The sequence below is a fragment of the Mus caroli genome, unplaced genomic scaffold (assembly GCF_978045245.1).
Source record: "Mus caroli unplaced genomic scaffold, Mus_caroli_1 scaffold_5, whole genome shotgun sequence".
Lineage (NCBI taxonomy): Eukaryota > Metazoa > Chordata > Mammalia > Rodentia > Muridae > Mus > Mus caroli.
Window position 1 is genome coordinate 122,440,072 of NW_028227260.1, and position 16,522 is coordinate 122,456,593.

At 35.2% G+C, this 16,522-nt stretch overlaps 1 protein-coding gene across 2 annotated transcripts in view; it reads right to left on the bottom strand.

The window, feature by feature from the left end:
- Tenm1 (teneurin transmembrane protein 1) overlaps positions 1 to 16,522 on the bottom strand; it is an 889,421-nt gene that overhangs the window by 185,697 nt on the left and 687,202 nt on the right. For both annotated transcript variants that reach the window (XM_029473263.2, XM_029473264.2), the window contains 3 exons: positions 9,045 to 9,230; positions 6,823 to 6,846; positions 4,853 to 4,999 (listed from right to left, as the gene is read on the bottom strand). In XM_029473263.2, the coding sequence (XP_029329123.1) occupies positions 4,853 to 4,999; positions 6,823 to 6,846; positions 9,045 to 9,230 (357 nt within the window). The remainder of the gene's footprint in view (positions 1 to 4,852; positions 5,000 to 6,822; positions 6,847 to 9,044; positions 9,231 to 16,522) is intronic.

Consider the following 16,522-nt stretch of genomic DNA (forward strand, 5'->3'; position numbering starts at 1 on the left):
TGCTAGATCACCAAATTCCTGTGGTTTAGAAACTATATCTTCATTCCACTCTCCGCAACGTCTACTGGAAGTATGTGAAGCCTTTCTCATCTCCCAGATTAACTTATGGCCTCCATTTACATTCATCTACCTTGAATTTTTTTTATAGAACCCTTACATATTTAAAATACAGAACCATTTATGAGGATCTTTGTTTAGTATCTGTTCCTGTTGTTAGAGCATAAGCTTCATAGAAGCAGAAACTTACCTTGTTTATCATTTCATCATTCTCATGATGCTAAGAAAAACACTTGAAAAAAGGCTGTAATTATTAACGAAAATCTGGGTACTCAATGTGGAACTTCTACCTAAAAGGTAGACATTTAATATAATGTGGGAATCTGTGCTAACCAATCAAACTTTATTCAAAACTGGGCGTCTCTACTTCTGTAGCCCGATGGGAATATGTACATTTGAGATCTGACTAGTGGGACTAAAACAAGCTGATTTTTTCTTACATTAAAATACATATAGCTTCTGTGTGGACAGTGAAACTGTGATGTTTCCAAATATGTAGATATTGGATAATGTTTAAATTTTCTAAGTATTATAAAATGGTTCAAAATTTTAACATCAGATTTATTACTTTTCTGCCCATTTTAAGTTTTCCCATTGCTTTTTATAGTAATGAATTTCTTTTCCATTTTGAGAGCTATAATTTCTGCTTTCTTTAGCATTTAATTCATTAATTCAATAAGAATATGTTCATTTTTATTTAGCTACACAGTATGAATTAAAAATCTATTTGTTTCTTAATAGTTGTCTCAACATCAGATATTTTCTAATGCTTCTGTCCACCACCACTGATGTTATGTCTCCATTTTTGGTTTTGTGTATGTAGTGTGTATGTGTTTATATGTATTCATTTGCTTCTGTGTATATATGAATGCACATGTTGATATTGCCTGTCTTCCTCAATTGCTTTATACCTTCTTTAAAAATTGTTCATTTTAGCCTATGTATGCATATGTGTTTATATTTGTGCATGCTTGTACACAGTGATATGTGTCTAGGGACATACATGCCACACAATGTGGAGGCCAGAGGGCAAATTTGTGGAGTTGTTGCCCCTCCTTCTACTTTACAATGGTTCTGGAGATTTGAAGATTGAACACAGGTTTCTAAACTTGTGTGGCAAGCATCTTTATGTGCTGAACCATCTTGCTGTTTCTCTGTCTCTCTGTCTGTCTATCTCTGTGTCTCTGTGTCTTTGTCCCTCCCTTCCTCCTCTCCCTCCCTCTCCCTCTCCCACCCCCCTCTCAGACAAGGTCTATCATTGAACCTGGAGTTCTAAACCTGAAGTTCATGGAGCAATTGAGCTAGTCTGGCTAGCCTGTTCCAAGGATCTTCAATTTGCTGTTTTCCCTACACTGAAATTTCAGGTGCATGTCACCAAGCTAGGTTTTATGCTTTTGCATAGGTACAGGGGATTGGACTAAGGTGCTCATGCTTGTGTGGCAAACAGTTTACTGAGCTATATTCTCAGCTCCTTCACATTGACTTTTTGATGCTGACTTCATGATACAATAAATTTAAATTTGTGCTTGGGCATGTTCCAGAGCTTTTATTTGGTTGTGTTGATCTGTCTATGAAATAGACTTTACTGTTGGAAGCTTCCCTTACTATGTGTTTTAGGTATTCAGACACAGTTAATACAGCGCTTATTCTTTTCCTTGGGCTTGTAAAAGTTTGTGATCATAGTTTCAAAATTTCCATTCAAGACACATGACCAACAACAAATCAAAAGGTGTTCCTCGTGATGTTATGTCTCCTTCATGCTTAGGACTCTGCAGACAGTGAGTGCTAACTTATTCAGGAATAACTGTGGTCACAGTACTTGACAAAGTTGTGACTTCTATAGTAATTCGTTCTTATATGAGAGACCTTTCTCTTTCTTCTGATTGTTAGGGAAAAAAATCCAAAGGTTATTTGTCCCCAGCTTTTACTCTTCAAGGACCTCTTAGGTGGCTTTCAGGGAAGCTGTGTCAATGCAGCCCAATTACTTACCAAGAGTTACAATGCATTGAGATCAGAGTGTAACTAAAGTCAAAGCTGCAGGATGTAGCTGTGGTTCTAATGAATATTCAACAGTGATTAGGATGCAAGAAAAATCCCAAACAGTCTTAAGGATCAGGTGTAATATGGAGTAATCAGGTAGCAGCTACTTGAAGTAACTGCTTGAAAGTGATGTGTTTTTGATTGGAAGATTTCTTAAGAATTGCATTTTAAAAATTAGGATTACTTTTTTTTCAGGAAGGTTCAATGCCTCTTTTTGATTTAATTAAAGCACATACACATATACAAACAAAGGTATTAATCATTAGTCATAGTCAGCTAAATGACCTCTGTCCTTTTGAGAATTTGGAAAGCTGCGAATACCAAGTAAAGGGCATTTACAATGTATTCTTTGCGGTAGTAGAAAAACATTGTAGAAATGGAATTATTGGTCTAAAATCCTAGTCATGGGACTTTTAGTGGTTATTCCATCTATCTTTCTATCTTAAAGGAGAGATCAATCTATATTTGTCATCAATATCATCTTAGTCCCACTAAAGGAAAAATGGTAATTGAAACTCTCACATAGTGTTCTAACCCTACTCCCTAAAGAGACAATTATAAGCTATGCTGAGCTCTTATCAAGCCTTTGATTTTCAATTTGCATATAGATACACAGTTTTAATAAATGTTCAGAGGTCAAAGCACATTCAATAAAATCTCTTATGTTTTTTATACTCACATATTCCATAGACATTGAGAACTGATAATCCAGTAATTCATTCATGTTTAATTGATCAATCCATTAAACATTTTTGGCTGCCTTGATATGACCTTGAAGCTGTAAGGATTCTTGATAATTAAATATTCCATAATGTTTATTACCTGACAAAGTCATGAAACTTACTTTGACTCAACTTTATTGAGCCAGAAATTATAAATGCATAGGTTGTTAATATATTTTGTGAATATAACCTTTATCAACACATCAGATAGGCAAGCTCTGTTAATTACACAAATGACATGCCTCATCCAGGTTTACACTTAAACCTCTCAGTTCCTTGCTCTATAATCTTTATAAACTTAATTTATTTTCCTGTGCCTGTTTTATTATTTGTAAGAATACCACCAGTTGAGTTTCCTAGACCAAAGTTTTTAAATTAGATATATCATATAAGATTCTCAGTACAGTGCTTGATTCTAAGTAAATTCTGCACACAAGTAAATTAGTGTTGTTATCAATTATATTTAGCCAATAGCTATGGCACATGTGCCATGCCTGACATGTATCAAGAAAAAGGGAAAGATATATGATTAAATATGTAATTGTACAGGGTATACTATAAACACCAGGAGAAATTGAGAAGGCAGAAATCACAGGTTTCATGGAAGATGTGGCTTGCCTGGAGACTTAAATAGTGGACATATAAATGTGAGTGAAGAGAAGGTATACCAGAAAACATGCCTATACTTAAGACAAAGCCAAGAAAAGTAAAGATGAACCTTAGTGCTTTAAAACTCAGCCAAGCAGTTGAACATTTTATCATTAAGTTGAAAAAACCTCAAGTTATATAGGTAGGAAATAGAATTTTTAGAAACTGGTATGCTCCTCATTCATTCTTCTCTCTCTCTCTCTCTCTCTCTCTCTCTCTCTCTCTCTCTCTCTCTCTCTCTCTGTGTGTGTGTGTGTGTGTTATGTCCTCCATTACATTTTATGTGGTTACTTGAATTATTTCTTTTCTTATTTACAACCAAGCTCTATGTATTTAAAACATTTTATTATCAATTATCTTTTAGTTTTCCTATAGATAACATGATAGGAAAAACATATTTTGCAAGTGTTTGTATGTATATATGTGTATATACATGCTACAAGATATGGGTGGTACATGTGTGTATGTGTGTGTGTGAGTGTGTGTGCATGTGTGAGTGTGTGTGTTTGTTATGCACATGTATGGAGGACCAAAGCTGACATCGGATGTCTGTCTTGATTATTTTCCATTTTATTTATTGATGCAGATTCTGTCACCTGACCCAGAGTCTACCACTTCGGGCCAGTTTCTCTAGGGAGATTGTTAGAGATTCCCTATATTCATCTCTCCAGTCCTGAGAGGAGAGGGCTCAGTCAACAGAGTGACTTCCCAAACAATGAAAGAAAATTTTACAACCAGGTGAATGCTGATTCCCAGACTGCTTTCTTATGGATTTAAGCTTTTTATTTGGATGGAAATTAGAACAAATGTAATTATCTCACAAATACAGTAAATAGGCCTCACATTTAATAATATACTTCATTTAATCCGAGATACTGTAATAAAAATAATTTTGCTGTTAATTTTATGTTTTCTTGTCTAGAACGTATGCAAATGTTAGGCCAAACTAAATTATCACCCTGGGTTTGTCGATGCTAATGGAGTTTGCACTGTACACACATGAAATATTTTCTTTGTTCTCAATTATTTAGAGCTCCCTCTTGTGTTGCTACCTCTTAGCAACACTTAATGACTTTCAGAGGACACTGTAATTTCTGATAAATTTTTGTATTTAAGATCTGAACATGATGCTTTATTTATTAGTTTTTGAGACACAATATCTGTACTTATGGGTTACAATTAAGTGAGATAAAAATACATGCAAAACATTTAGAGTATTGCACAACCATAGTAATTTTCAACAAATAGTATCTTGAAAATATTATTGAAATAAAAATAGTACAACCACATACACTTCAATATTATTGATAAAGATTCTTAAATTTTGCCATTGGCAAGGCTGGTTACAACTGCTTTCTTACACGAACATTTAGTAAATAACTTACCTCCATCATTGTCCAAGTTGTCACCACAAAGCATTTCCATGACGATGTTGCAGCCTGTTCCACTCCAACCAACCTGACACACACAGTGCCAACCATTTTGATCCAGGGTACATCGTCCATTTCCAAAGCAGAGCCCTGGACAGCCATCTGAAAAGACAGCAGAGGGTAACAATCATAGAGCCACCAAAATGGGATTGGCCAACAGTGATGTATCTGCCCACAGGGAAGAATTTAATCATCTGGGCTCTGTTCAGATGAGGTGCTGAATAAATGCAAGAGGAGCTTGCTTACTTGCAACACCTTCCCAGGGAACTTGTTATCCCTGACTTTGCAGTGTTTTTCCTTAGAGAGCCAATTAAGTGTTATTAATGCTAACCCCAATTCCCAACCTCTGGTTCAGATAGGATGAAAACTGTGGTGGGGACAAGAAATATATATATATATATATATATATATATATATATATATATATAATAAAAAACCTATCTCCTCATTTCTCCCAAACTGGACAGATGATGCTGTGTCTAGTTATGGTCAATAAGTTGAAGAAAGACAGCAGTTTCTATGAAGAGAAACTTTCTTCAACTACTTTTAACTTGGGATGTTTTTCCCTTTGTGATCTAGTGCCTCAAGACATAGGTATGTTGGTTTATAATTCAGACCATACCACTGTGTATTTGCTTATTCCTTAGAAAAATGCTATACTTGATTTGCGCCTAGTCAGATTTTTAAGATTATTATTGATTTGAGGGCTAAGCACTGGGAATTTTACTTCTGTGATATCTGTTACAAAACCCAGCATACTATTGTGTTTAAAAAATAATAACAGAAAATGTTTATAGGATTAAAAGATGCCATACATAGAGTTTCAGAATTTTAGAAAATAACTGGAAAAATATAACTCAAGAGAAAGTATAGATTTTAGATAGCTTTTAGCTAATTAATGAAGCACAAATGCGGACAATCATACTTTTTTAGAATTCAGCTTTTTTCTTTTAGTACCCCCTTAAAATGTGTCTTACTCTTTCTGCCAGTAGTGCAGAGGTAGGCACTATCAAAAAGAAACTGCATGTTCTAAGTGATCATTGCCAGATATATGGATACAATAATGATGATTATGATGATGATAATAATAATGATAGTAATAATAATAATAATAAATATAAATCTTGAGTATTTTTCCAATAGTCATACAAGGCCAGACCTAGCTTTCACTAGGAGTAGTCCAATCAACATTCTTTTTAATGTGTGCTTTCAAAAGAATATTTCAGAAGGATAAATATCAAATCAAGTTTTAGAATATCATAGAAATAACCTTATCTTCTTTCCAAATGGTTTTCAAGGAAATAAAACTTTAAAATAGCAGATGGCTTATAGAAAGTATGATAAATTTTATGAGTATCACATCCTCAAGTGATGGCATAGAATGAATATACATAGTCTTGGAAAAGGAATTTATTTGTATTCTTGTAGGTACTCAATGGAGAAAAAAAAAACCAAGGTGATTTGGAACACAAAAACACTACATATTTGACAGGAAATCCATTGTTGTCTCTGTCAAAAGCAAATCCCTAGAGGTACAGAGGTTAAAGTACTTAGAAATACATAAGAATTTTATATGTGGACAGAGGTATATTGTTTTGAAGAATACTTCACCTGTCTACCTCAACCTAGTTTGCTTAGTGTATGTGCAACTTCCCCCCACAATTTTCTACAAAGAACAAAGAAAGGAGTCCTTATAAGTGCTAGTCCATTTTATACTGTAGCAATGGCAACTTGGATATTAGAAAAGCAAGTTATCTTCTAGTCTCATTAGTATAAACACAGCCATAGAACATTGAAAAAAAATTTTCCCAAAGTAAAAACCAGAAAGAAACCAACCAAGCAACCAAAACTAAAACACTACCATTGTTCTCTCGCATGCACAGTTGTTTCAAAAGATCGTATCTGCTCTCAAGAAAAAGTCTTACCTCGAACAGCATCTAAGTAGTGAGCTAAAAGAGAGGAAAAGAATGATTGAATGAATTTCTGGGGGACCAAAATTACACAAGGTATACTAATAATGGCTTACCATCTGTCGTCTGGAAAGAGAACACCAAACTATGAGTTGTTGAAATGCCTGAAGCTCAAAAATTTGTACACTGGCCTGTGTATTTTGTGAATAATACTTTACGTGGGGAAGTTATTAATGTTTTTTTTTTCTGCAAGAAACCCTAATAGGCTTCCTTATAAGTGTCATATTTCACTAAATGTATAAGAAGTGCATTTTTTTAGATTTCACTAATAACTTCTATGAAAGAAGGTACATCTTCTCATTGGGGATATCTTTAGAAGAGAGTTGTGGAACAACCACCTTTGGTAATCATCACAGTATTTAAATTGCCTCATGTGAAGGCAATAAACTCACTCTAGTGCAGAATGTAATTACTTAAGATGCATCTGAATCAACCCTCACCACCTTTTTAATGGTTCTTAAATATTCCCACAGTCAAAGAACAAGACTTACTATACACCTGTTGTAGAATAGTATATATTATGCTTTGCTTTGACAGATTTAAGCAATTATGACAAAATAATATCACCTAAAAGTGAAAGTCATAGTAAGTACAGTCTGCTGGGAGAAAAAAAGCTGAAAATGAATTGTATATCATAATGCTTGGCTCATGTTTAGGAGTAGTTGGCCAACACAAATCACATATTTGTGGGTACTTTTACTTATATATTTTTGGTTCTGTTTTGCTTTTTCTTTTAATAGAGAAAGAACACAAAATTGGATGAGTAGGTAGGTGGGAAGATTTTTCTGTAGTTAAGAGAGGAGAAAAAACATGCTAAAATATATTACAGGAATAAACTAAAAATAAAAGTAAATTACCGAAAACAAAAGAGAACTCCTGCCTTTCATTGGTGCACCTTTTCTTTCTAGCCATGGAAATGCCAGTGGAACACTGTGACCCATTTCCGTAGTAGAACAATGAGAACTGTACATTCATATTTATTTCATTGTACATTTACAATGGTTAGTTTTGACTATGACTTGACACAGTCTATAATTATCTGGGGAGAGTTTTAATAAAGGGATGTTTAGATCAGGTTGGCCTGTGGCCATGTCTGTGGGGGATTATTGTGATTGCATTATTTGAGATGGGAAGACTAGTCTATTGTGTGCATTCCTTATGCAGAGGATCCTTAACTGTAAAGAAAGGAGCAAGTGATCTGAGCACAACCATGCACACATTTCCTGTGCTCTCATTCTGATTATGAGTGAGGTATACCTAACTCTCTTTAGCTCCTGACACTGTGACTTCTTTACTATGATAGACTGCAACCTGAAACTGTGAGTTAAAATACACTCTTCTAACCTGAGTTAATTTTGTAGAGGTATTTTATCACAGAAATCATAATAAATACAATTAAGACAAAGTACAGAAAAAAACTTTGTGGCAGATATGTACACAAATTGAAGGCTTTGGTTTATTTGAAAATGAAACTATTTTACAAATGAAATCTTAATTATTAGTAATCTCTTTTATATTGTGAGGACCACATGATATCATAATTATTATGTAGGCACCACCTGCCTACAGAGTGTTCTGTCTGGCTATGGTTTGAAAATTTGTGAAATTGATGACTAGGTTGTGAGAAGGGGTGAATGTTTCAGTATAAATTCTGTACTACTGAATAAAGATAGACAATTCAATACAGATGCTCTATTGATAATAGGTCAGGAGTGTCTTTTTCATATACATTAAAGACAGACTCTAACTATGTTAAATGGGCTCTGTTAAAGTAGTCCCATTTAATAAAATTGCCTGTAGGTGCTTTCACTTGAAATAACCTATACTTTTCAAACAGAAAAATGGACAGTGAATGTTACTATCAACAAAAGCACTTGTCTTGTTAACTAATGACACTTTATTCCAATGTATCATATTTTAGTTGAGCAACTCAAAGTGCTTGAAAACAGAAAAATATAAGGAACACTGAAGTAATGAGAAAAAAGACAATGGAAGAAATCAGTACACTGCTGTCAAAAAGAAACCTTCCAGTTCACAAAAATTTGTAGCCAATATTTCTCCTTCCCCTTTTCCAAATTCAAATTGTATTATGAATAGCTTGTCAACTGACTCACTAGAATTCTCTTAACTTCTTCTCTTAGCCCAAGTGACTTTAATCAAAGTATGCTGATACTTACCAATTGTGCAGTGGTCGCCCTCCCACCCAGGGCTACATTCACATTTTCCATCTTTGCATTGGCCATGCTCAGCACAGTGAGAGTGACAGGAACGTTCCTCACATGTTGGTCCTACCCAGCCTTCTTCACATTGGCATATTCCCCTTGAGCAGACCCCATGGCTACCACACTCCATGGTACAGAGCTCTGTGGAAATTAAAAAAAATGGCATATCAGCACATGTAGTTAAAGCCAACTGTCATTCCTTCCTGAAGTCATCAGAATAAACAAACACTGCAGCCTACACTGATAGCTTAAATGAAATGTTTATGAACATGTAAAAAATATATAAACAAAACATCACCTACATTTCTTGTGTCTGAGTAAACATGAATGGAACGTTGCAAAGAAGGTAGTTAGGACTCTATAAAATGAATTTTAGGGCAAATTAATTTTAAGTCCATAGAATGATAATGTCATCAACACTTAGAAAGGAATTGTATGTTCAACAATTGTCTGGGAGGATTCCTTAAAAATTCATTAGGATCACACATAATATTGAGTCATTTTATGATACTATATGAAGTCACAGTGGATGATGACACAGTAAAATAGTGTTCTAAGCTTACTTAGGAAGATAATATTGGAAAGAAACTAACATAATAAAATTCATAATACACAAAAAGCAAGACTTCCAATGACAGCAATCAACTAGTCTATCTGATCACACAATCAATATTTGCATTTATTGTAAGCATATGAAATGACTGCTTGTTGATTAAAGTACACAGCCTTCTTATCCTGAAATGCTATTCAGTGTTTAGCCAATATAACAATGGCGTGTCCAGGCTTTGATAAAGTTGTCTGCTTTGTCTCCTTGACTTTTTGATGAGAATTTCTGAATATTAATAAAATCCTGACAGTAGATAAACCAAAACCAAATCTTGGCAAGCTCCTTTCTTACCTAATTCTCTCGCTAGAAGAGAAGAAATCAAATCTTTCTGAAGGGATCCAATATGTTTGGTGTTTAGTGGTCATATACCCTTGAAATGGAAAAAGAGTATTCTGGAATTTGAGTCATTTTCACAGTCTAAAATTTGAAATGAATTTCCCTGTGAAGAGTGATTTGGTTACAATAATATTAATAAACTCTATAGATATGAAGATATTTTTAGGATGCGACAATATCTTTATGATAAAGCAATATCTATAGAATTTATTAAAATCTGAATGGATTTGCTTGATAATTTACTATTGTGTTTTGTATGTATGTGCTGCATGTATGTTCACATGTGTGCTGCTGCTCATGCATAGGTACACTCATGTGTGCATATGTGTGTGCCTATGTATGGAGGCCAGTGTTTGATGTAAAGTGTCTTTCTTGACAGCTGTCCATTTTATTCAATGAGGAAGAGTCCATTGCTGATACCACAGTTTACCTATTTGGCTACTGTAGCTAGCTATCTTGCCCCAGGAATCCCCTGACTCTGTATCCATTGTGTTGTAATTACAGGTGGGCCAGCATATCTACCCTCCTTTATTATGTGGTATTAAAGATAGAAATTCTAGTCCTCAATCTTGTAGAGCAAGCCCTTTGTTTACTGAACCATCTTCAAAACCTTTGAGCTTTTTCAGGCTTGGGATTGATGAAAGTAGGGGATATGAAATATGAAAAAAATGACTGATAACTCTTAATATCTTTGAACAACTTGTCAATATTCTTCTTTTGACTTGTGTTATGCATATGTCAGAGGGAATAATATGTACATATGAAATGGCTAGCTGACTGATTTGAGATATATTTTAGAGGTATGAGTAACAGGAATTTTTCAAGTTTCAATATAATAATAAAGCAAAGGGTAAATTAATGAAAACAACAAAAAATTAATGGATAATGATGCTGTTTATGGAATAGAAAATGCTTGGGGAAATCACAAGTAGAACACCAAAAGTATTATCTTTATGATTTGTATACTGAGTTGTGTGAAAAATCAGTTAATTACTAGAATATGTGTGTGGGATGGGCTAAAATATCATCTTTATATGTATACTGAATCATGTGAAAAATGACTTAATTACTAGAATATGTGTGTGGGATGGACTAGGTATGGAAATATAATTTGGCAGTCTTTATTATATAGGTAATGGAGATAGTTGAACTGATTTAAAAACTATGTAGGCTGTTATGAAACAGAATTTTCATTTTCTAATAAAATATCATGCAAAAGTTTCAAGAAGAAAAGCAGACATCAAAGGATACTGAGAAGAAGGCAATTTACTTTAGAAAAAAAGCCAATAAAATTATGGAGTAGCTAAAGTTCAAAGAGAAATGATTTTTTACAAAAGGGATGGTATATTGTAATTATTATTCTAATGAATCTCTCAGATATAGTCTGACATGAGCCCACAAGACACTCTCAGTGACTCTATGAAGAGCTAAACTGATAAAGAACTAGTGCAAGGCCACATGGGATTAAAGAAAAGAATGAATAGAAAGGCATTTACAGGACCACCATGTCCTAAAATTGTCTAGAACACTGAAAAATCTATTTTAAAAGGTAAGCATTCATCTCATAAGTGGTAGCCTAGATAGAATTATCTTAAAGTAGCTTGAGATCCCTACATCTTGGTTCTACATTTCTTTTTTTTTAAATTTTTTTTATTAGGTAATTTCCTCAATTACATTTCCAATGCTATCCAAAAAGTCCGCAATACACTCCCCCCCCAGTCCCCCCCAACCCCTTGGCCCTGGCATTCCCCTGTACTGGGGCATATAAAGTTGGCAAGTCCAATGGGCCTCTCTTTCCAGTGATGGCCTACTAGGCCATCTTTTGATACAAATGCAGCTAGAGACAAGAGCTCTGGGGTACTGGTTAGTTCATAATAATGATCCACCTATGGGGTTGCAGTTCCCTTTAGCTCCTTGGGTACTTTCTCTAGCTCCTCCATTGGGGGCCCTGTGATCCATCCAATAGCTGACTGTGAGCATCCACTTCTGTGTTTGCTAGGCCCTGGCATTGTCTCACAAGAGACAGCTATATCTGGGTCCTTTCAGCAAAATCTTGCTAGTGTATGCAATGGTGTGAGCGTTTGGAAGCTGATTATGGGATGGATCCCTGGATATGGCAGTCTTAATGGATGGATCTGGAGGGCATCATTCTGAGTGAGGTAACATATTCACAAAGGAACTCACACAATATGTACTCACTGATAAGTGGATATTAGCCCCAAAACAGGATACCCAAGATATAAGATACAATTTGTTAAACGCATGAAACTCAAGAAGAACGAAGACCAAAGTGTGGACACTGTGCCCCTTCTTGGAATTGGGAACAAAACACCCATGGAAAGAGTTACAGAGATAAAGTTTGGAGCTGTGAAGAAAGGATGGACCATCTAAAGACTGCCATATCCAGGGTTCTACATTTCTGATTGGTGATTTGTTCTCCCAAAAGCAGTTCCTGTGCTGAATCTGAAATCATGACCTGCTTCCTCTAGTTGTTCCTTCATGACACTAAAAACTGAAAAGATCTTCCTAAAAGGAGAGTTCTGATTTAAAAAAAAAAAACTTCAAGTCAAGACTGATGGCAATGACTAAATGAAAATGGTTCTTATACATTGCTTTGTGTAAGCATACAAATAGAGAAGCATTGGTTAAATGACAGGATATGACAACTAAAAATTTGGAAGTTAGGAAATAATGTAGAGAGAAAATATTATTGTATAATAATATATGATATGAGATATCCTAATTGAAATACTTATAAAGTTCTGTATTATTCATGAGGCAGGCAAGAAGTACTTTGTCAAGGTTGTATATAAAAATGTAAATGTAAGACCTGGTTTCTAATAATAGGATCCAATATTTTTTACTATTACTTTTAAAATAAAAACTAGGACATGTAGATAATATATTTAAATATTTTTGAAAATAATAGATTCCCTAAAACAATAAAGAATTATTGTATCGACTTCAAGACAAAAAAGAAAACTCTGTGAGAGGATTCTGACATTTATTGATGCTTTTTCCTGTAGCAATGTCTGGCAGTTTTAGTTGAGGAAGATAGAAAGGTCTAGAAGCTGGGTTAAGCTTTGTCAGACTCGTGATGGCCAAAAACAATTTGAAAAATAGATAGATATTGGTTACTCTCTACAAGTTCATGATAAAGAAAGTAAGAGGAGATGGAAAGATTGTAAGAGCCAGAAGTGCAGGTGGACAGTTTATAAGATACAGAGGTAAGGGATGACTCCAGGGAAACTGTCTTCCAGACACTACAGAGAAGATGAACTCATATAGACTGTGACAGGAAATATAACCTCTGTACACACTTATTCCAAACAGGGAAGCACTGAGAGGGGGAAGTAGACATGCAGGTCCCACCCTTAACCAAGGAAGTACCTGCAATTGATACATACTGGCAAATAGGAAACCTCTGTTCTCCAATGGCGTTTCACTGGGTGTATTGACTACACTTGAGGGTAGGCATTAAACCAGGAGTAGTTGGCCAATACAAAACTAACACAATAGCACAGTGATCTTTTTGTGTAATTTTTTGTTTCACTTTGCTTTGTTTTACCAGTTTTTGTCTTTTTAGCCTTTACAGAGAGGGAGGGAGAGAGACAAAGAGAGAGAGAGAGAGACAGGGGTGGGAGAAGAGAGAGCACAGTATTGGTGGAAGAGAGGAATTGGAGTAGGTGAAAACAAGATCAAAACACATTATATTTTTAATATAAAAATGACAAAAACATCAAAATAGAAAAATGGTCAGGAAATTCCCATCATTGTATCAAAGTAAATTTAAAAAAAAAAAGTAGAAGAAAATAATAATTACAAGACTTGAAAGTAATGAAACTAATAAAAAATTAATTAAAAAATATTACAAAAAACAATAAAAAAGAAAGTAATGAAACAGTGGCAAATAACTGTAGAGAGTTTAAAAAATTATTTATTTACATAGATAAATAAAGCTAATGTCCAATATATATAAAGAACTCAAGAAGGTGGACTCCAGAAAATCAAATAACACCATTAAAAAATGGGGCTCAGGGCTAAACAAAGAATTCTCAACTGAGGAATACCGAATGGCAGAGAAGCACCTGAAAATATGTTCAACATCCTTAATCATCAGGGAAATGCAAATCAAAACAACACTGAGATTCCACTTCACATCAGTCAGAATGGCTAAGATCAAAAATTCAGGTGATAGCAGATGCTGGTGAGGATGTGGAGAAAGAGGAACACTCCTCCATTGCTGGTGGGATTGCAAATTTGTACAACCACTCTGGAAATCAATCTGGTGGTTCCTCAGAAAATTGAACATAGTGCTACCGGAAGATTCAGCAATACCTCTCCTGGGCATATACCCAGAAGTTGTTCCAATTTGTAATAAGGACAGATAATCCACTATGTTCATAGCAGCCTTATTTATAATAGCCAGAAGCTGGAAAGAACCCAGATGTCCCTCAACAGAGGAATGATACAGAAAATGTGGTACATTTGCACAATGGAGTACTACTCAGCTATTAAAAACAATGAATTTATGAAATTATTAGGCAAATGGATAGATTTGGAGGATATCATCCTGAGTGAGGTAACCCAATCACAAAAGAACTCACATGATATGCACTCACTGATAAGTGGATATTAGCCCAGAAACTTAGAGTACCCAAGATACAATTTGGAAAACATAGGAAACTCAAGAAGAAGGTAGATCAAAGTGTGGATACTTTGTTCCTTCTTAGAATAGGGAACAAAATACCCATGGAAGGAGTTATAGAGACAAATTTCAGAGCAGAGATGGAAGAAAGGACCCTGGTATCTCTTGTGAGGCTATCTATGCCAGTGTCTGGCAAATATAGAAGTGGATGCTCACAGTCATCTATTGGATGGAACACAGGACCCCTACTGAAGGAGCTAGAGAAAGTACTTAATGAGCTAAAGGGGTCTGCAACCCTATAGGAGGATCAACAATATGAACTAACCAGTACCCCCTCCCCCCCAGAACTGTGTCTCTAGTTGCATATGTAGCAGAGGATGGCCTAGTTGGCCATCAATGGGAGGAGAGGCCCTTTGTCTGGCGAAGATCATATGCCCCAGTACAGGGCAATGCCAGGTCAGGAAGTGGGAGTGGGTAGGTTGGGGAGCAGGATGGGGGAGTGTATAGGGGTCTTTGGGGATAGCATTTGAAATGTAAATGAGAAATTGGGAACAAAACCCCCATGGAAGGAGTTACAGAGACAAAGTTTGGAGCTGAGACGAAAGGATGGACCATCTAGAGACTGCTGTACCTGGGGATCCATCCCATAATCAGCCTCCAAACGCTGACACCATTGCATATACTAGCAAGATTTTGCTGAAAGGACCCTGATATAGCTGTCTTGTATGAGGCTATGCCAGTGCCTGGGAAATACAGAAGTGGATGCTCACAGTCAGCTATTGGATGGAACACAGGGCCCCCAATGGAGGAACTAGAGAAAGTACCCAAGGAGTTAAAGGGATCTGCAGCCCTATAGGTGGAACAATATGAACTAACCAGTACCCTCGGAGCTCGTGTCTCTAGCTGCATATGTAGCAGAAGATGGCCTAGTCCGCCATCAGTGGATAAAGAGGCCCATTGGTCTTGCAATCTTTATATGCCTCAGTACCAGGGGAACGCCATGGCCAAGACATAGGAGTCGGGGCATGGGGGACTTTTGGGATAGCATTGGAAATGTAAATGAAGAAAATACCTAATAAAAAAATAAAAATAAAAAACGGAAATAAAACGAAGAAAGTTGATGATTCACTTGTGATGAGTGGGCAATCAAGACAAAAATTGTTGATGGCTCTATTAATTAATATCAGGAATTGAAATTAGGAAATCAGCACATTTTTTAATCTCTGTATTTGAATATGTAAGCAATTTCAATGAAACTACAACATGTATTTATAACAACACAAGTCAAAATAAACTGGATATTACATAAAGAACTCTAATCCCATGGTAAAGAATAAAGAAAACTCTAGTCTCAGATGACAATATTTGTAAATAGATCAAACTTTTAAGGATAAAAAGATTTATAAACTTGAAACACATTTCCCGAAGATTAGAAAAGATATCCTTTAAAATGTGTCTAATGAAGTCAATATAAACTACATATAAAATTCTAGCAAGTATATTATAAGTGAAAGTATAAGACAACATGACACACATCTGCAAACAGTATGGAAGAAAGAAAATTCATATGAAAAAAATGAATGAAATACATAAAAATGAAAGTACGTCTTATAAAACCTTATGTAATGTAATTAAATCTAAAACAACTAACAAAATATGTTTTAGCCCTTCATTGAAACCTATAAAATATTTTAAGTGAAATGAGAAATGGCCTGAACAAATGGATAGCTCTATTGTGTTCACGGACTGGAAAGCCCAGTATTCCTCTTTTCCAAAGTAGCTCTTTCATTTCACTATGAAATGAATGAGTATCTTAGCATATTTGTGTCTGTAGGTATTTGC